The following is a 20,320-nucleotide window of genomic DNA, read 5'->3' as shown; positions in this document are numbered from 1 at the left end:
CACACCGCGGCCTGGAGGACGCTGAGTGCGGAGGAACGGAGCTCGGGGGCCCGCCCGGCTCTCAGCCAGCAGCGCCGCCTCCCGGGAGGAAGGCGGGGGACGGGAGGAGGGAGCAGGAGGAGGCGGAGGGCGGAGGAGGGCGGCGCGCTGAGAGGTTATTTGTGGTTCGCTTTGATCCCGAAGGGGAACCTGAAACTCTCACATTCCTGGCATAGCAGCCGCCTCCAGCGCGGGCCGACCCTGGGGCTGCGCGCTGGGGCGCGAACAGCCAGAGCGTCGGCGCCACGGCCGAGAACACATCTCCGCCGCCGAGCTGAGCAGGGCCGAGCCGGGGTTGTGGTGTCTGACTGCGCTGGGCACCCGCGGGCCGCAGCGGTAAGGAAGGCCGCTTGGCGCTGGGGAGAGCGCGCGGGGCCACACAGACGTGCCCCGGCCAAAGCCGGAGTCTCGGCGCAGCCCGGCCTTTTCCGGGAGTCGGAGCCCGGAGGATCGAGCGTCCTCCGGGCACAGTGCGCCCTTTCGAGGCAGCCGCAGTGCCAGGCAAGGGCCGCTCCTCCTGGGGAGCCCAGCGACCCTGGCTTTGCGGGGCTCTAGAAGCGCGCGGGTCCCCTGGGGCTGGGGGAGAGGGGAGAGGGCAGACTCTAGAGAGAACGGCGACGGTGTTTCGGGTTGCAGGTAGGCCGGGGTGGGGGTGGCGGGGGACAGGCCTGGAGGCGCCGCTTGGGGTTCAAGTTGCAAGGTCTCGCGGGTTGATTTGGTTAGTTGGGGGTTACAGGTGCCTTTGCCCCCAACTAGTCCAAGAATTTCTCTTTGTCTTCCTTGGAAAATCCTCTCTGGAGCCACGAATTGGCTCTCATTTAGAAAGAATGCAGCCTGCTGTCCAGCCCGGTGACGTCAGCGCTAGAGTATTTGGAAAACAAAGAGGGCTCAAGAGGGAGGGAGGCGGACCCGCGATGCTTAAAGACTTCTCCGGGCCGCGGGCTACCCTCACCGGCTAGCCCCAGGCGTACCTGCGGCCACCGGCGCTCCAGGTCCGCCCAGGGTCGTGGTGGGGCGGGAGCCCTGGCTGGGGTGCCAGAGTCTCCTGACTTGGAGACTGTCACTTTGGTTCCTTAGGCGAGCGGGAATCCAGGCCAAGGCAGCCGACGCGCGCTGGCTTAGAAAGGCGGTCTTCAGAGAGCTCAGCGCGCGAGCGCAGCAGAGGGGCGCGGCCGGGGGCGCGGAAGCAGGTTTTAGTTAAGGCTCGGGCGTTTGGTGTTTGAAAGGTCGTGAATCTGAGGGGCTTGGCTGGGACAAATTCGCGATGAGAGGCCTTGGAGATGTTCCTTGCTGCCAGTCCGGGCACACTGTGGAGCGCCCGGAATCTGTCGGGAAGGCTCCGCATTCCTTCCGGCCTCTCCCCTGCCGCCTCTGTGGGAGTCGGCCAGAGAGTGATTATCTTAAGGAAATGCCCCCAGATAAAACTTCAGGGCGAATTAAATCCCGTTTGCTTGCTTTGCCTCGGGTAGCGCCAGAGTCTTGCACATCTACCCCTCGTTGTGTGTGGGGGCGCATGAATGGGTGCCGGGAAGGATGGGTACAGAGATGCCCTCCAGACTCATCCCCCAGTCCCCAGCTCTGGGCAGCTGGAGCCCTGGGGTGGGGAGAGGGAAAGGATTGGGAATGGCTGTTCTGCCAACATGCCATAACCCAAACTGAAGCAGGACACGGGCTAGTTTAGTGGCAGAGGAGGGGCCACATTCCCTCCACTCACCCCCCAACCCCTGCCTGTACGCACAGGACGTGTGGCAGTATGGATTCCGTTTAGTTTTCCCTGGATCCCAGTTTGGAGATTTGTGTTGGAGAAGGCTGTGGAAAGGAAGCTGGGTGAGGGAGGCAGACAGCTTTCCAGTCCATTAGCCACTGGGAGCCCAGGCTTAGAAGGGAACTCCTTTCTCGGATATTATCTCCCAGCACTTTAGGCTCACAGTCCCCTCTCCCCTGCCCCAGGTCTCCCAATCAACCCTTACTTCCCCGCTTACTTCTCCAGTTGGCCCAAGTCAAGATGATCTTCCTTGACACTGATGTCAAGAAAGATGCTGAAAGCCCATCCCCTATTTGCCTAGAGGACCAGTGAGGGCTTTTCCAAGTAGCATGTGTGTGTGCGTGTGTGTGTGTGTGTGTGTGTGTGTGTGTGTGTGTTGGGGAGAATAATCATAAAAGACACTGTGCCATCCTTTCTTTTTCCTGGATCTCTCTTGCAGTTACTGTCAGCACAAAGACTGACCCACTAACCTTAATGGGTGGCACCTTTCTGCCTCATCTGACAAAACCATTGTCCTCTTGGAGCCTTTTTATTCATCCCTTATTCAGCAATTCAGGTGCAGTTCCTCCTCCTTCCTGTTCACCTTGCAGAATGACTGCCAAGGTCACCCCATGACAGGGAGCCCCGGATTCATTCTGTCAGCAGCCCTTGATGAAGCAGAGCCCAGGCCCAACCTCCAGGAGCTCTTTGGCTCTGGGAGAGTGGGAAAAGTGGGCGGGGGTTCAGTGGGCTAGAGGGTAGTAGGTTGACTGTGCCAAGGCTGGGCTCTGGCATGCTTTATTCTGGGGGGGTCCTGGAGGCCTTTCACCTAGGGCTTCTGCTGGACTACATGCATTCTTTATCACCTGCCAATAAACTGGGTCCCTACCCAGCCCTAGACTGAATAGCTAAGTGGTTAGATCTGAACTAGGCCTGCCTTGGAATTGCTCATCAGGCTGTTTGATGGGTAGCCGGCTATAGAGGTGGTGGTTCCTGGTGGATTATCTTCTGGTTTTCTCCAGGAATAGTAAGCCTCTGTGAATGTTATCACAGTAATCATTTACCAGGATTTTCACCGTACTGGGAGCTCAAAGTCGTCTTAATTCTCATCTCCATGAGTCAAGCAGGATTCTTTGCATTTTTCTGATGGGGAAACTGAGGCTCAGGGGTTAGGTAACTTGCCTTAATCAATAGATGGCAGCACTGGTACTCGAACCCAGGCTTGCATGAACCGCCCCCACCCCCTGCCCTTCACTTGTATGCTTTGCGCTTTCCACCAGAGTAATAATGGAAATCCTAGAAAGCTGCCTCCTTTCCCATGGGTTCACACTAATTGCCTCTCTCTCTCTCTCTCTCTCTCTCTCTCTCTCTCTCTGTCTCTCTCCAGGTGCTCTGGGGCCAGGTGCCACTGGCCATTGTCCAGATAGCTGTGTGCAAGCCAAAGAAGCATGAGGACGCTGGAAGACTCCTCGGGGACAGTCCTGCACCGCCTCATCCAGGAGCAGCTGCGCTACGGCAACCTGACTGAGACGCGCACGCTGCTAGCCATCCAGCAGCAGGCCCTGCGGGGTGGGGCTGGAACTGGGGGCACAGGGAGCCCCCAGGCCTCCCTGGAGATTCTGGCACCCGAAGACAGTCAGGTGCTGCAGCAGGCCACCAGGCAGGAGCCCCAGGGCCAGGAGCATCAGGGCGGTGAGAACCACCTGGCAGAGAACACCCTCTACCGGCTATGCCCACAGCCCAGCAAGGGAGAGGAGCTGCCCACTTATGAGGAGGCCAAGGCCCACTCGCAGTATTATGCGGCCCAGCAGGCGGGGCCCCGGCCACATGCTGGGGACCGAGATCAGCGTGGGGCCCCTGGAGGCAGTCGGAGGCAGGATGAGGCCCTGCGGGAGCTGAGGCATGGGCACGTGCGCTCACTGAGTGAACGGCTCCTGCAGTTGTCCCTGGAGAGGAACGGCGCCCGCACCCCCAACCACATGAGCTCCTCCCACAGCTTCCCACAGCTGGCCCGCAGCCAGCAGGGCCCCCCACCTAGGGGCCCCCCTGCTGAGGGCCCAGAGTCCCGAGGACCCCCACCTCAGTACCCTCACGTTGTACTCGCTCATGAGTCCACCACCGCTGTCACTGACCCACGGTACCGTGCCCGCGGCAGCCCACACTTCCAGCATGCTGAAGTCAGGTAACTCTCCCCACCTGGGACTTTCCAACTCCTGGCTTTCTTCTAGCACAGGTCTCAGGGAGGAGAGCCTCAAGATCACAACTTGTGTCAGAGCTGGCATAATCCCCATCCCACCTCCAACCTTCTTGAGAAGGGAGAGCTAATGCCTGGCAGAAAAGAGGGACTTAGCTAAGGTCCCCTAAGAAGTTAGTGGTGTCCTTTGCCTTAATTCAGAGATAGGCACCATTGTTTGCTTAGCGGTAGCATTCAAGTAACCAGAGTCCCCAGAGGACACAAATTGCAGCAGGGGGTTAAAGGTTAGTTTCAGAAAGAACTAAAAGCAAGGTTGGAATCATTGCCAAACTGTTTCCAAGTTAGGGAGAAGGTGGGACTTCCTTCTCTAGAGGTTTTTTTTCTTTTTTTTTTTTTTTGTTTTTTTGATTGAGACAGAGTCTTGCTCTGTTGCCAGACTGGAGTGCAGTGGCATGATCTCGGCTCACTGCAACCTCCACCTCCCGGGTTTAAGCGATTCCACTGCCTCAGCCTCCCGAATAGATGGGACTACAGGTGCGCACCACCATGCCCGGCTAATTTTTTGTATTTTAGTAGAGACGGGGTTTTACCATGTTGGCTGGGATGGTCTCGATCTCCTGACCTCGTGATCCACCCGCCTCAGCCTCCCAAAGTGCTGGGATTACAGGCGTAAGCCACCGCACCCGGCATCTTTGGAATTTTTTAAAGGAAATGTAAATAGCTTGCTTTCTGTGATTATTGGGAGACATTCCTAACTAGAGGCTGGAAAGGCCCAGTGGCCTCATTAGAGACCTCTCTGCATCCTACACCAGGGCAGGAGCTGCCCTGTCTCATCTCTTCATTTCCTGCCATGTGCTCCTGTGCCTGCAGCCTGCAGTGGGAGAGAATTCTGGATCCAGGTGGGCCCCTTTCTGGGGAGGCTGCGGAGAGGCTGCTGGGCCCGGGTAGGGAGTTAGAGTTGGGTTCTGAGTGTGCCTGGAGGCCATGAGACGATGTGATTTGGTTTACCTTTTCTAAACGCTCCCTCCGGCTACATACAGAGCATGGTTTGTAAGGGCTAGAATGAAAGCAGGAAGTTGGGGGGGCGGAGGGGGAGGCAGGAAGTCCAGAGAGTTTGGAGAAATTAGTGTTTCTAGAAACAAGGCTCTGCCTCAGGCTTCTCTTCTGGCCCCACACCTTCTCCAGAGAGGCAGACGTAGCCATCACTGCCGCATCTCCCCCTACAGAGTCCAGGAAACCCCACCTAAGGGCCCCGAGGATTTCAGACTCTTTCTCTGGTGGCCCATGGTCAAAGTCTGGTTCTCTTCATGCCTGCTGAGTGTTCCTTTAGTCACTCACTTTCCCACCGTTCAGCCTTTACTTGCTCTGGAGAAATGAGTGACGTGCTGGCGTTGGTATGGAGGAACCAGAGGATGGAGCCTCATGGTTTTTCTCCAGCCTCCACCCCCTCCAGACTCACACCTTATCTCCCTTCTCAGGGCTCGGTCAGGAAGAGTTTCGGAAGCTGAGTGGTCATTTCTTCTTTTGGACCAGCCTTATTGAACTCTGTCAGGAAAAGATAGTAATCGTGGCAAGGAAGTAGACTGTTTGCAGGAGAACAAAAAGCAGGGGAGGGAGAGGACCAGGAGAAAGGAAAGCAAGTGTGAAGGGAAAGGAGTTGCTATTCTTTCTCGGAGCTAAGTCATCCCCAAAGAATGCCAGTTGTGTCTGCCTGGCCCAGTGCAGCGGGGAGCAAGTTCTTGAAGCAACCTTGAGAGTGGCCACGTTAGCAGTGGAATGGAGTGTCTGAACAGTCTGGCGGGGTCCCTCTGCCCAGCTCTTACTGGAAGCCCCTTAGGTAGTAGGAGAAACACATCTGTCCAATATCTCCTTTCAGATGATCTGATGAAGATCATTTATTAGGAACTAGAGGCTAGACTCCTAGCCTAGGGTTCTAAGAAGAACAGGGGCCCATAGGCTGTAGGGAGTGCGGGCTGGCTGTGCATGAGTGCTGAGGTGATGCACCCAGAAGGGGAATTCGGTTTTTGCAGGGCTTCTGGGACTTGGAAGATTCTTTGTGAAACTGAGGCAGTTGTGACAGTGGGAAGCACAAGGTCCTAGGAAGGGCCTTGGACTCCCCGTGCCCCTTGCCCTTTGCTCCTGCCCTCAACACAGAGCCCTGGGGGTGATGTTACACCAATGCCAGAGGCCAAAAGAACACTGTCCCCTGAACTCAGTGACTGTAGTAGTCCAGAGGCAGCCCCTACTGCCAAGGACACTCAGAGTTTGGGCCACATTGATTCTTTAAGCTGAGGGTAAGCTGAGGTTCCTACTAGAAGTGGTGGAGGATGGGCCGCCACTCCAGGAGAGTCTGCTGCTCGCTCAGCACTGGCCCAGCACTCTGCCAGGCCTTACATAGCATCGTCCTCACAAACCCTGGCGAGGCTGGAGACCCTCATGATGCCACATAGCAATGCCCAGTCTGTCGGCCTGAGGCACGCGCCCAAGGTTAAACAGCTGGAGCAGGGATTTGAACCTCTACTTGTCAGACTCTAGCACTCAGACTCACCCTGACATCTGTCTTGCCGCTCTAACCTTAACTGGAGTCTTCTAAAAATGATTGTGGGTGTGTGGTGCCAGGGCTTGAAATAGGAAGGAGAAAATGAGTGCTGCTTTGGCAGTCCTGAAACTGGCGACTCATAACAGACACGAGGTTGCTGCTGGGTCCCAGCCACCAAGTGGCCCTGGGGCCTGGAAGGTTATATGCTCAGTCACGATTGACATGGCCTCCAGCCCCAAAAAGAACCTTCCATTGATTAGAAGTGTCAGAGTGCATTTTTTAAGATGATGTATGTAAGCATTAGTCACTTAGGAGGCCCAGGATTCCTCAGGCTGATCCCCAAGGCCCCAGCCACTGTGAGGCAGGCATGAAATAAGCATCCTGACATTAATCCCCTCCAGCCCTGCTGTCTGGCTCTTGAGAGCCTCCGACAGAACCATTTGGAAAAGGCCTTTCCCTCTGGTCCCTGCCTAACACTGAAGGGTTGAATAATGATCTGCAGTAATTTTAATAATATATTGATTATTAATAATGAATCATCTTCCCAGGATGCCTAGAAGTGGGACGACTCTGGGCTGCTCTGGGTGGGAGCCATGAGGGTCTGTGCTGTCTCTGAGCACAGTCTCCTCTGTTCCCCAGGATCCTGCAGGCCCAGGTGCCGCCTGTGTTCCTCCAACAGCAGCAGCAGTACCAGTACCTTCAGCAGTCCCAGGAGCACCCCCCACCCCCACATCCAGCTGCTCTCGGCCACAGCCCCCTCAGCTCCCTCAGTCCACCTGCTGTGGAGGGGCCAGTGAGTGCCCAGGCCTCCTCAGCCACCTCGGGCAGTGCCCACCTGGCCCAGATGGAGGCTGTGCTGAGGGAGAATGCCAGGTTGCAGAGGGACAATGAGCGGCTGCAGAGGGAGCTGGAGAGCTCCGCAGAGAAGACTGGCCGCATCGAGAAGGTAGGCCCTGCCGGGACTTCAGAGGGGCAGACCAGAAAGGGACCCTGAGGGGCTGCCTGGGGAGTGGGTAGTCCAAAGAGAAGCAGAGGAGCCTGAAAACCGTCTGGCTGGATTTCCCCCTGTCCCTCTGTTTTCCATCTCCCTCACCCCTCATGCACCCTCCTGCTGACTCCAGACAGCTGGGGAACAGCCGAGAGGCGGGCAGAGCAGGCCTGGAGCATGAGCAGTTGCTGGCCAGTGGTGATTAGAAAGAGCTCATTCACCAGCTCCTGCACACTCGCACCCTTGCCCTGCACACGCCCCCTCCCATGGACACCTCCCACAGAGAGCCCTTTGTGTCCCCCACACAACAGCAAGTCTGTTCCAGGCCAGCCCTGGCCAAAAAGAAAGCTTCTCCTCTTAGAAAAAAACGAGCGACTTGTTGGAATCACAGGCCAGCTAAGAGCACGTGCGGAACCTGCCAGCAGCCAAGTGGGAGGAATGGCCCGGACGGGGCCGGCCCTCTGAGTAGATGGTGATGCCTGGGGCACCAGATACTCCAGGCAGAGGCGGCTCAGGCTTAGGCCTGGTGTCTGCTTCTTTAGTGAAGGGTTACCAGTTTTCTGCTGAGGCTCAGCTTTAGCAGATGGCCTCAGGCCTCCCTTGACTGTCCTGGGGTGTCCACGTTAGGTCAAACCACCCCAACATGGCTGGAGTCTTTTGGTGCCCACTTCTGACCCACTGTGCTCAGTTTCTTGGCAGAAGCCAGCCAAAACTAGAGTGCTTCCTTCTGGACACTGGGCACAGGGAAGCTGTGTTTAGTCACCCTGCAGGCAGCTACTTCCAAAATACCTGGCCTTAGGTCCACTCAGCGTCTGGTCCTTGGGGCAGCTGATGGGACCGTTGCTTGCTGGTCCCAGCAGTCTAGTCTACTTCCCGAGGCTACACGCTCCTGACCATCCCACCATATCACCTGCAGTTTTTGCTCCTGCTTGGTGTCCTCTTATCTGTCACCTTTTCTGATGGAGACTAGTGGGTCAGCCTGGAATCACTCCCGGGGAGCTCTCCCCTTCTTTCAGCTCTGCTGTCTGCCTCTTGCAGCTGGAAAGTGAAATCCAGCGGCTCTCTGAGGCCCATGAGAGCCTGACCAGAGCCTCTTCCAAGCGTGAGGCCCTGGAGAAGACCATGCGGAACAAGATGGACAGTGAAATGAGGAGGCTGCAGGACTTCAACCGGGATCTCAGAGGTGAGAGCGAGTCACACAGGTGGAGGTTGGGGAGCCTCTGCAGAGGGCTGACTTCCTCTGTTCTAGAGAAAAACTGGGAATCTCTATTCTCTGCAGAAATTGCAAATGAACTCAGAAAGCCAGGCTGAGATTCCTTGGGAGCCGCTCTGATAGAGAGATGCTTGTCTCTATGTAACAGGCCTAGGATACGCTCAGGGAGTTCCCATCATGTGGCCTGGGTCATGGCTTCTGACAGAGGAGGCTCCCTCCCATTGGGCCCTAAGCTGAGCCGGGGCTTCCTTATCAGCCCATCCCCAGCGTGGAGGATGCAGCCTCATCCCGATAGGACATCAGGAAAAATCCCAAGCTGGTAGCTTCACCTGCCACTAAAACATCTTTGCTTCCTTTGAAACAGAGAGATTGGAATCTGCAAACCGCCGCCTGGCAAGCAAGACACAGGAGGCCCAGGCTGGCAGTCAGGACATGGTGGCCAAGCTGCTTGCTCAGAGTGAGTAGGGGCCCCACTAAGAAGCCTGGCCTGTGTGCAGGCAATGGGACCACTGCACACCCTCTGGACACCAGGAAGATTGGCCTGGCCCCTTGCAAGGCAGTACTTTGGGAATAGGTTCATTGCCTGCTGTGTGCCCAGCACTAGACTGGATCTGGCGATGGTGGGGAGAAGTGCCTTCCAGAGAAGAACAGGATCTAATTCTACATCTATTAAGAAGATCAGTTGATACGAGAGGGAAGGCCAGGGAGCAGTGATTTGCTGAGCTTTGGTGCTGGCCATCAGTGCAGTGCATTGGGCAGTGGGCGAGGCAAGGTAGCCCTGAAGACAGGTGGGATGAAGGAGAAAGAAGGGTCTGACAGTTACCCAGGGAGCTCCCAGCAGCAGAAAGGTTGGGAGTATGCAGTGGGAATGTGAGAGGCAGGGGAGCATGGCGGAGCTGGGCCATAGCAAAGCAGCCAAGCGGAGGCGCCTGAGACAGCCAAAACTGGGTTCCTAGACCGTAACCAGCAGATACATTCTAAAGGGGGTGGTCTAAGCATCCTGGAAGAATGGAAAAATTCATTGAATAGTCCATTTATTCATTCATTAGCTTATTAGCAGATGTGTTTTGAGCACCTGGCAGATGTTCAGGAGAGAATGGGAGCAGGCCCAGGAAGGTACCATGGCAGGGAGTTCAAGAGAGAAGTGATGAGCTTAAGGAAGGAGCAGGTTCCCACAGACTCAAAAGAACAAGGGCGGTGGTCCTAGAAACTGGTGATTAGGAGCCCTGGTGGCCTGAAAGAGAGAGGCCCCGTGGGGATGGCAGGGGTGGAGAGCAGGCCAGAGGGGAAGGAGGTTCAGAGGTACATGGGCTGGGTGGCAAAGGGAGCCCTGAGCTCAGCAGCGGGAGGCTGTAGCAATCAGAAGAGACTAAGAGCAGTTATTTACTGAGCTCCTACTAGGAGCTTGAGTGCTGTTCAGGGTGTTTGCTGAGAAGTGGAATGGGAGTGTCTGGTAGCTGGGTAAATGTGGCTTTGAGGCTTCACAGGAACCCTGCGGTGAATGGCACAAAGAGTAGTGAGGTGCAGAAATGGAGGAGCAGCTTGACGACTAAGCTCTGGCTGGCAGCACCCCTATCTTCCTTCAAAGAGGGTTCAAAGACTAGGGCAGGGAATGGGGGAACACAGCACTGAAGGAATTGACAGGGTGGGGCAGGAGGTAGGCTGGGCTCTACCAGCTCGGTGGGGTAAGGTGGCTGCGCCTTAAGGTCGCTGGGAAGAAGTCAAAGGGAATGAGGAAGAAAGGGAAGGGGGCAGCCCTGGGGTTGCCCTGAGGAGTCTGGGGAGGAGAAGCTGCAGGCGCAAGGCAGATTAGGGGGCCTGTGGAGGAGGGCGGACTTTTGGGGACTGGCTTTGCCGAAGAAAGTAAGCCTTGGGGCGGGTTTCTGGAAGCTTGCTAGGGGGTGAGAAGAGGGGGGCCGGCCGGGAGGCGTTTCCGCTCCCCGGGGAGCGAGTGAGCGCCGGGCTGTTCTTGGCTTCTCGCTGGAGCCATTAATCTCGCAGCCGCGGGTGACCTGGATGCCTGGCATTCCAGAGCTGCGAGCTGTTCCGCTCCCGGCCCGCCCCCCGCCGCTCCCTCCGATGCGCGCCGCCTGGCGCCCTTCGCCCGGCTTAGGGAGGAGGGCCCGGGCGGGTGAGCACAAAGGGAGCCTGGAACGTGGAGGTGGGGGCTCGCTAGCTGCCCGAGGCGCATCCCGGGTCCCCGGCACCTCGCCTGGCTTCCTGCCCGCCTCCGCTGGCCTCCGGGCGTCCCCTCCCACCCCCACTCAAGCCACTTATTTCTTGCTGTGGAGCTCTCCTTCCCGAGATCCTGCAGGCCCAAGGCTTTATCAGGGTCCTCTTGGCAGGAGGTGGCCGAGCTCAAAGCCTCCCAGCCCCCACCAGGGCCTTAGAGATTGTACAAGGCTGCAGGAAGCTTCTGGAAGCAGAAGGCTGGGTCCGCCGGCCCCTCCTTCCCCAGGGCTGAGGAGACCCAAGCAGCTCTTCCTTGCTGGGTAGTAGCCATTGCAAAGGCAGGAAAGATGTGTCTGATTGACCTCCCTTTTATCTGGGGTCAGTCAACACTAGGAAAGTCTGGTCATTATCAACAATGCCATCTGCTTTTCCTCCGAGGTGAGCCACACAGCCCCCCAGCACTGCCCTTCTGGCCCCTCTAGGCCAGCTGTGCCCCTGGGGATCTGGCCATGAGGCCTGAGGCCTGCCTGCTAGCTCCACCCCCTTGGGAATGTTTCTTCTCTCCCTGCGCCTCAGCTTCTCGAGCTATGAGATGAAACAGAGCCCTTCCCCGCAGAGTCATGCTAAGGTGAGATGCAGGCCTTGGGCAAACTGTGAACCCACAGGTGGAGTAGAGGAGTGTCCTCCCTGCCTGAGTCCAAACCTGCCTGCCCTCCACCCCACTCAATGGATGTTAAGCCAGCGAAGTGTGAACACATCCATCTCAATATTATTGGACTTCCCCATTTTTTCCTCCATGCCACAGAATGATACCATCCTGGGCTCAGCCTTCAAAAATCCAAAATGAGCCAAGAGCTAATCTGAGTTGCCTCTCTGTCCTCCTGCCCTGCCCGAGGGCCCTGAGTAAATGAATCCTGCCTTCCATTCCACATGCCAGGGTCCCAAGCCTTCACTCTTCTGTTCCAGAACTTGCACTGTTCTATATGATAAGTACTTAGCTACATGTGGCTCAAAGATTGAAATTAATGAAAATCAAATAAAATTTAAAATTCGGTTTTTCCATCTTACTAGCCACATTTCCAGTGCTCAGTAGCACGTGTGCCTGGTGGCCACTGCGCTGGGGTACGGTATAAAACAGTTCCATTCCGGCAGAAAATTCTACTGAATCAGAATGCTGTTCTAGAGACAGTGCCTTCAGGTTCATCAGCCGGGAGCCCACAGCCCCTGCCCCCGTCCTGCTCTCCAGCAAGGTGGGCAGCTGACCCACTCCTCAGGGGGCAGCCTGGTGCTCTCAAGGGGCAGGTACCTGGGTGGTGGGTTTAAGGCTAGAGCATCAGTTGGAGGGCTCTGTGGTCTGACTTGGGCCTCTCCTGGCCATACGGAGAGGGTCTCCGAGCAGAGTTTCTTTGGGCAATTAATAGAATGATTTAAAAGTCAGGATAGCTGGACCATAACACACAGATCTTTAGGTCATAGTCATTTTCACTGTGCTGCAGATTTTGCATTTCTTTCTGAGCCTGGTTGCCCACATCTCAGTGGTATTTCCAGATCATGGAAGGAAAAGTGGCCTCTCAACGGGAGAGGCCCAGGTCTGCAGAAGGAGCCCCAGAGCTCTGTGTGGCCTGTAGGTACAAATGCCTCACCCTGCAGCCAGAGGCAGTCTGGGCCTTTGGAGCTTGGCTAGCGGGGGTTTCCATTTGACAGCACCATTCTCCTTTTATGTTTTCTCCCCTATAAGTTGAGGATCCCAAATCCTACCTGGAGGGGCTGGAGGATTCGTGGAATAAGATGTGTAAGTGCCTGGTGTGTAGGACAGCAGATGGTGGTTCTGTTCCTTCTTCCTTCATTCTCCCACTTGAAGGAGGACTGTGTCACAGCCCACCTGAGCCTCTGTTTTCCCATCTGTATGTGGGCATCACAGCTCCTACCTCAGCAGTCTAGCCGTTACAAGGCTCAAGGGAAATCGTGAATGTGTTTTAGACATAGTGGACCCTGGCACACGTGGATGGTGTTTGAGGGTGCCCCATGGCAGTATTTCCCAGCAGAAAGACAGGGTAGCCCAGTTGTTACTACAAGGGTCCTGGAATTGGGCTCTATCATTTACTCCTGACTTAACCTGAGCCTCAGTTTCTTGTTCCACAAAATGGGGTTAATAGTGGTACCTAATTCCTGTTACTGTTGAGAGAATGAGAAGCAACTGTGCTGATCCAGTGGTCAGCAGAGAGTCAGGAGGCTGGCCCCACGCCAGCCAACATGGTCACTGTCACTGACCAAGCCTCTCTCTCCCGGCAGGCTACGAGCAGCAGCAGGAGCAAGAGAAGCTGGAACGAGAGATGGCACTGCTGCGCGGCGCCATCGAGGACCAGCGGCGGCGCGCCGAGCTGCTGGAGCAGGCTCTGGGCAACGCACAGGGCCGGGCAGCTCGAGCTGAGGAGGAGCTGCGCAAGAAGCAGGCTTATGTGGAGAAAGTGGAGCGGCTGCAGCAGGCGCTCGGGCAGCTGCAGGCAGCCTGTGAGAAGCGGGAGCAGCTGGAGCTGCGTCTGCGGACTCGCCTGGAGCAGGAACTCAAGGCCCTGCGTGCACAGCAGGTGAGCTGAGAAGACCTGTGCAGGTGTCGAGGCTAGGGCAGCATCTGAGGATGTCAGCTCCCCTTCCTGCTCACGGACTGTAGGTTTGGAGGCCAGGGCCGAGGCCCTGGAAGCCTCTGCTTAGATCTAGGCTGCAGGCCCCTTGGAAGGCGGCAAGGGTGATTGCTCCCTGCTCCACCTTTGCTTCGTGCTCCCTTCCTCTCGTCAGTCTTAGCAGAGGCCCTACCACTTGGCCCATGTCCAGCCCCAGGGGACTCCTGTCCTCGGTAGCAGCAGGGCTTGTCGTCCTTGACCTCTAGAGAAAGTAAGTCAGGAGCCTGGGTATAGAAGGCCAGCCAGCTTTTATATCCCTCCCCGGGATCGGGAGGAAAGATGCTTGTCCAGATCCATAGTCCTTAGCCTCACTTTGGACTTCCATGTCAACAACTCTTGGTGTTTACAAATCACAGAGTTCTTTCTCCACCCCCTACCCTTGCCACCGAGGTATCCTGACTGAACCCCCTGGTTTGCCCAGTTCTGTTCTAATTTACACCAGTTTTCCCAGTATAATTATTAATAGCCCCCCCTTTGCCAGTTTGGAGGATGATTTGTCTGGTCACCTGTGTCTCTGTGCCCTTGGCCATAGGATTCAGGGCAGGGGTGTGGGGAACTGTGCTGCACCCCCATCTCTCGGTAGAGGAAGGTTGCGGAAATGTATGTATGCTGTGTATGGCTGAGCACGTACATATACAAGTGATAGTCCTTGTGTGGAGGCGAAGACCAGTGACTGTCGCACCCCAGCCTCCACCCTTGACCACAGTCTCCACTCCTTGACCACAGTCTCCACTCCTTGCTCTGCAGAGACAGGCAGGTGCCCCAGGTGGTGGCAGTGGCAGTGGTGGGTCCCCAGAGCTCAGCGCCCTGCGGCTATCGGAACAACTGCGAGAGAAGGAGGAGCAGATCCTGGCACTGGAGGCCGACATGACCAAGTGGGAGCAGAAGTATTTGGAGGAACGTGCCATGAGGCAGTTTGCCATGGATGCGGCTGCTACGGCTGCCGCCCAGCGTGACACCACCCTCATCCGACACTCCCCCCAGCCCTCACCCAGCAGCAGCTTCAATGAGGGTCTGCTCACTGGTGGCCACAGGCATCAGGAGATGGAAAGCAGGTTCGGCATTGCAGGCCAGCACCTGAGGTTGGGGAGGCGGGTGGCAACATCCTGTCACTGCCCTGTCCTTGATCCCTGATTAACAGGCCCCTTTCCGCACACAGCTCAGCAGTCCCTCCTGCTTCGGAGCTGAACCTGCATGCTTGGCACACCAAGCACTGTAAACATGCATTTTCCCAGAAATACCAACTGAGTCCTTGGTCTGCCCAGGAGATTCTGACTGTGGAGGTGTTGGGTGCCATCCAGGGCTTGGGCCCTGCCTCCCTCTCTGGAATGCCACCCTCCAAAATGAGGGCTGTGCCACTGCTATCGTCTCATGACTCTGGCACCCACTCCTGATGGCTGCCTTTGCTGGTGTGAGAAGGGCCCAGGGCCTTATACGCTGGTGGTTTCAGGGCCTGGGCTCTAAGAGCATCAAATTCCAGAGCTGGCATTTCTAAGGCCCCTCTAGGTCCCTGCTACAAGCACAAAAGGATCCAGCCTGGCAGGGTGGGGGGGTGGGAGGGGTTTCTCTAATGTCTATGAGGCAGGAAGGGTGGCAGTTGTTGGATCTGTGGGTCTGACAATGTGGGCATGGCCTCTCACCCGTCAGGTTGAAAGTGCTCCACGCCCAGATCCTGGAGAAGGATGCAGTGATCAAGGTCCTTCAGCAGCGCTCCAGGAGAGAGCCAGGCAAGGCCACCCAGGGCTCCCTTCGGCCTGCCAAGTCGGTGCCATCTGTCTTCGCGGCTGCAGCGGCAGGAACCCAGGGCTGGCAAGGGCTCTCTTCTAACGAGCGACAAGCAGCAGACGCCCCTGCTCGGCTCACTACAGGTAAGAGGAGGCTGCTAGTGGGATAGATCGAGAGGTAGTTTTGCCTGGGCCTGAACACAGATTGCCAGACCTTTCCTCCCAGAACTGAGGCTCATAAGAGCCAGGGCTTCCTGACTCTCTCCCAGGGGAGCTGGCTTATTCTTTGCCTCTAGTGACTCTTCAGCTCACAGCCGTCCTGCTGATGAGAAGAGGGGTACTGACCCCATCGCCATAAATCCCATCACACTTCAGCCCCAGCCACTGAACTGTCTAAGACAAATAGAGCTTCCGGCCAGGCGTGGTGGCTCACGCCTGTAATCTTAGCACTTTGGGAGGCAGAGGCAGGCGGGACGAGGTCAGGAGATCGAGACCATCCTGGCTAATGTGGTGAAACCCGGTATCTACTAAAATACAAAAAGTTAGCCTGGTGTGGTGGCAGGCACCTGTAATCCCAGCTACTCAGGAGGCTGAGGCAGGGGAATTGTTTGAACCTGGGAGGCAGAGGTTGCAGTGAGCCGAAGTCAAGCCACTGCACTCCAGCCTGGCAACAGAGTGAGACCCTGTCTCAAAAAAAAAAAAAAAAGGAAAGTAGAGCTTCCTGTGCAGATGCACCTTCTGTGCAAGCCCCCTCCACTCTTCCTTCTAAGCAGATGCCACAGAAACTCTAGAAGATTTAATCTACAAAGAAAGGTCTCACCACTCAAAACATCTGGAAGCCAATCCAATCTGGTAGTTACTCCCATTTGAAAATAGGAGCATTTCGGCTTAAAGTTCTTGCAGATCAAGAGCAGCCCACTCCACCTTGAATCCCCAGCAGGGACAGTTAACTTAGAGTGTCCTTCACCAGGACCACATCTTATAGGCAGGGCAATAACCATCTATCTACCTTTCCAGCAGACAGGACACCCACAGAGGAGCCAGTGGTCACATCTCCCCCTGCTGCCCATGCCAAACACGGGAGCAGAGATGGGAGCACCCAGACTGACGGCCTACCAGAAGGCACCTCTGCCTCCCTGCCACCGGAGCCCGACAGCCTTCTGGGGTGCAGCAGTGGCCAGAGAGCAGTGTCTTTGGGTAAGTCCTCCTGACCCCACTTCTGTGCTAGGCAGGGCTAAGGGGGCACTGGGGTGTGAACTGGAACACCAAGGCCTTTTCTTCCCAGCTCCTCTCTGGGTCGTTGCCCACACTCCCTGGGGAGCCCTGCATAGCCAGAGGTGAGCAGGGTGCCTGGCCTGCCTCAATGTGAACATGAGGGCTGGCTGGACACATGAATAGAGCAATTGGAAACCCTGATTGGTGACAGAGCCAGAATTCAGAAAGAAAGCAACCAGATGGGAGGCCTTTTAGCTCCTCTTTCACTGTCTTCCTTACATAGTTAATTTCCAATTTGATTATCCAAAAGAATGGAGCTCGCAAGTCATGCCGATGGCACTCTGGAAGCCTGTTTCAAAAAGAGTCTGGGAAGGAGAAATCTGAGAAGATGCCATTTCTTTTTCCACTCCCCTTTCACATTGGCCTTTGCATATTTGCCTGTGCCTCATGATCTCAGAAAACCACAAGCATGAAAAGAATGCTGCAGCCTCCCTCCCTCAGGGCTCTCCATTGCTCCCTCTAAGCCCTCCAACCAGTTCAAAGTTAGAAATAAATGCATCTGACACAGTGGAGGTTGGTGGGCTGGGCTGAGTGCTGAGAGGGAGCAGAGCTTTGTGCTTGGTTGGGCAAGTTCTGGGAACCTGGGCAGCAGAGGTGGGAAAAGTTAGTGAAGAAAGATCTTTGTCTTTAAAATGTGCCAGGATTTTCAAAGCAATCTAGTAACACTCACTGGCATGTGCCTGTGTTCTTGTCTCTCTCCAGACTCCGTAGCTATCTCCAGGGTCCAGGACTTGTCAGATATGGTGGAGATACTGATCTGAAGGAGGCGGTGCTTCAGGACTGAGCCATTCCCTCCCCTCCTCTGCCCTGTGCCACTCTCAGCCATTTCAGCAGCCCCTCCAACTGCTGCTCTGTCCCTTTCCCCAGCCAGACACTCATTTTCATGGACCATGTGGTTCCAGGAGTTCAGGAGGAGGACCCCAGGGGAGAGGAGAGCTGTGAGAGCACCAGCACCCCCAGAAGACTCTGCTTCTTAGCCCACATTCCTCCCAGCCTGATGGAGAATGAGGATTCAGCCTTGACTTGTTGCCTAAGGCCTGCTACTGGAGTAGCAACTGATGGCTCAGAAAGGAGCTGAGCTCCCTCTGCCCTGCCAGCTGTCACTGAGGCAAGGAGGGAGGGGCTGTGTTGGTTTAGGGGACTTAATTTCCAAGGATGACTGCCCATGGACACCAGGTGGGCTGGCTCGATAATCAAGTCAGCCATATTGTTCTCTGGCTAAGTTTGGTTCCAGCCAACCTCATCTGCTCTTCATTTCCTCACTGCCTTCTTGGGATACTAAGACTTGAATCTTTTGGGGACTAATAAGGGTGTTAGTCTTGCGGAAGCCACAGCCTCACCCTCTCTTGCTGTGGGTTAGGGGCCATTTAAGTGGACTGGGAGACAGTGTGCAGTTTGTATATAATTCCCCTTCTTGTGGAACAGAAGACAGGCCTGCGGGTTCCGATGGGTCTCCCTGGGCTGCGCGCCCCTCTTCCTACTGCCACAGTTCCTGAAACTTCTGACCGGCCTCGCAGTTACTCCTCCTCCTCAAGTTCCTGGCCCATGGGTGTTAAAGCTGCTCGATTCCCAGGATCTCAGCTGCATTTTGCTCCATCTTAAGCCCTGTAAATGTCCACAGGGCCCCCACCACCAGCTTCTTGAAGTGGCTCCACAGCTCCTGTCCCTGAGACATCCTGTCAGTTTGGTCATAAACCCTGAGCCAGATGAAATGAGCCACCATGAACAGACATCTGCCATGCCCTCAGCTGGGCTTTGGTGGCCCCACCCAACACCAGTTCTCTCTGAGAAGCTGGAGATGTTGTCTCGTTCTCACAAGCGTCTTTGTTCCCACCTGGAGGGTTTGGGAGAGGAGCACAGCTGTTGAAAGCTAGTTAATGAGTAACAAGACTCACAAAGTTCTGTGGATGGAGCCCATCAAAAAACAGTACCCAGGAGGCCAGCTCCTCAAGCTACCCATGCCCAGTGCCCTAAAGCAGGACCAGATGCTTTGGAATTGGGGTGAAGCACCCACATGGCAGCCTGCTAGCAGCAGTGACTTTGACTCCTGATCGTAAAGAGTTGCTCACTTCAGCCCCAGAAGCTACCGGTGGGTTGTAGCGGTTTTGTCTTCACCGTTTGTGGTTCTCCTTGATTCTTTGTTTTCTTCCTTTATTGTTTTTAGGTTTGGTATGTGTTGTTTTATTTCCATGGTTTCTTTTTAAACATTTGCATTTGCTGGACAATTGCATATTTTTTTTAAATTCCCCTACCCCTGTTTAAAGCTGAAAAATACATTTGGTTCATGTGCATTGTTTACAAAGAAAAAAGAAAAAAGAGGGAAAAAAAGGCAAAAAATATTGTGAAAGGAAAAAAAACAACTTAATATATTTTGGATTAATATTTGGTATTTCTTTTAAAGTATTTTTTGTGCTGTGAACATTTTCTGCCAAAGACCATGATGTGTGTCTGTATGTTTAAGTTATCGTAAATATTTAAAATGTAAACATGGCTGTTTTGTTATGCCACCCTGTACCAGGATTGCTGCTGCATTCCACTGGGTATAACAGTATTTTAATTAAAAAAAATAATTAAAAGTGATGTCTTTGCCCAGGTGAGACTTTGCACTGAGGGAAGGGAAAGGGGGTGAGGATTTTGGGAGGCCACCCACATCATAGTCCAATCTCTTCAAGGGCCCAAATAGAACCTAGGAATTTTGTGAAGCTGCATTGAGGACGAGTTGGAATGAGGATGTGGTTGGAATTCACAGAGAGGGGAGGGAGCACCTGGCAGATGACAGCCTCCCCAGGTAGTTCTGTTCTAATCAGCTTTGTTTGGCCACGCGCTGTGGTTACCCACAGTGGGAGTGGGTGTCCAAAGATGGCTTTATCCTTCCCCGACTCCTGTTCCCTCTCCCACTTAGCACATAAAGCTTTGTCCGAAACCATCCAGAAGGCCAGGCACCATGCCTGCCCTCCGCCTGGCCCCATGCAGAGCACATTCAAGGATGTGGCATGTTCTTAGCCACTGCCTCCCTCTTTTGCTGTGACATCACCACTCTTCGCTGATGCTCAGGAAAGCATATTGCTTCAATTCAAAAAAAGAGAAAACCATTCTCAGTCTTGCTTTTTCTTGTGTCAGAAACAAAATACCTGCCTTGTGCTTCTACAAGTGTATCAGGACACTGAGGTTCCCAGTCAGCATGTGGCCAGCAGTCAGAAAGCTGGCCATGAGGCAGCAGCGGGCCACCAGACAGGCTACCTGACATGCCACAGGAATGGTTCCCTACCATGGGCGTGAGTGACAGGAGCCATGTTGATGAGTAACTAACTTGCAATCCTAGAGAAGGTGTCTTCCTGAGCCAGCCTACCAACCCACAAGTATGGAGACAAGGAAGTGGAAGAATTGGAAACATCCAAAAACTTTTCTAGCAACTTTGCAGGTGGTGATGGGCCCCACCGGATGAGGAGCTCTCTGTGCAGAGGCATCAAACCCACCCCATGGCCACACCTCCACCCAACCCTCCAGCCTGCCTCCTGCCATTGGGGCACTGTCTATGCCCACCTTCCTCCCATGGATCCCTGAACTGGAGTCAGCTCTGTGAATAGGTTGCTCACCTGAGATACAGGCCTGGTTCATGGAGGCAGCCTGAACAATAGGGCTCCTTCTCACTGTCCCACCACTGCTCCTCCCTGGGCCACATCAGCCCATGGCTACCTTTGCTAAGACTTGCTGTCCAAAACAAAATGTCAGTCCCTGTGGCAGGGAGTTC

The 20,320-nt window shown here is 55.2% G+C and overlaps 1 protein-coding gene across 4 annotated transcripts; it reads left to right on the top strand.

The window, feature by feature from the left end:
- Positions 1-270: 270 nt before the first annotated feature.
- Positions 271-19,149, top strand: AMOTL2 (angiomotin like 2). 4 transcript variants are annotated; one of them, XM_012451182.3, is made up of 10 exons: positions 271-375; positions 3,171-3,965; positions 7,156-7,462; positions 8,543-8,687; positions 9,082-9,174; positions 13,182-13,477; positions 14,318-14,625; positions 15,218-15,438; positions 16,312-16,491; positions 17,272-19,149. In XM_012451182.3, the coding sequence occupies exons 2-10, from the start codon at positions 3,232-3,234 to the stop codon at positions 17,328-17,330; spliced, it is 2,343 nt and encodes a 780-aa protein (XP_012306605.1). In that variant the 5' UTR covers positions 271-375; positions 3,171-3,231; the 3' UTR covers positions 17,331-19,149. The 4 variants fall into 4 exon arrangements, with proteins under 4 accessions (XP_012306605.1, XP_012306608.1, XP_012306607.1 ...); XM_012451185.3 differs by having other exon boundaries at positions 309-375; positions 16,315-16,491; XM_012451184.3 differs by lacking the exon at positions 271-375 and adding an exon at positions 660-675.
- The last annotated feature ends 1,171 nt before the right edge of the window (positions 19,150-20,320 follow it).

This window comes from Aotus nancymaae, unplaced genomic scaffold (assembly GCF_030222135.1).
Source record: "Aotus nancymaae isolate 86718 unplaced genomic scaffold, 86718_ANA_hifiasm-v0.15.2.pri h1tg000019l, whole genome shotgun sequence".
Lineage (NCBI taxonomy): Eukaryota > Metazoa > Chordata > Mammalia > Primates > Aotidae > Aotus > Aotus nancymaae.
The sequence above is the reverse complement of the archived record's forward strand: the minus strand, read 5'-3'. Positions and strand labels throughout refer to the sequence as shown.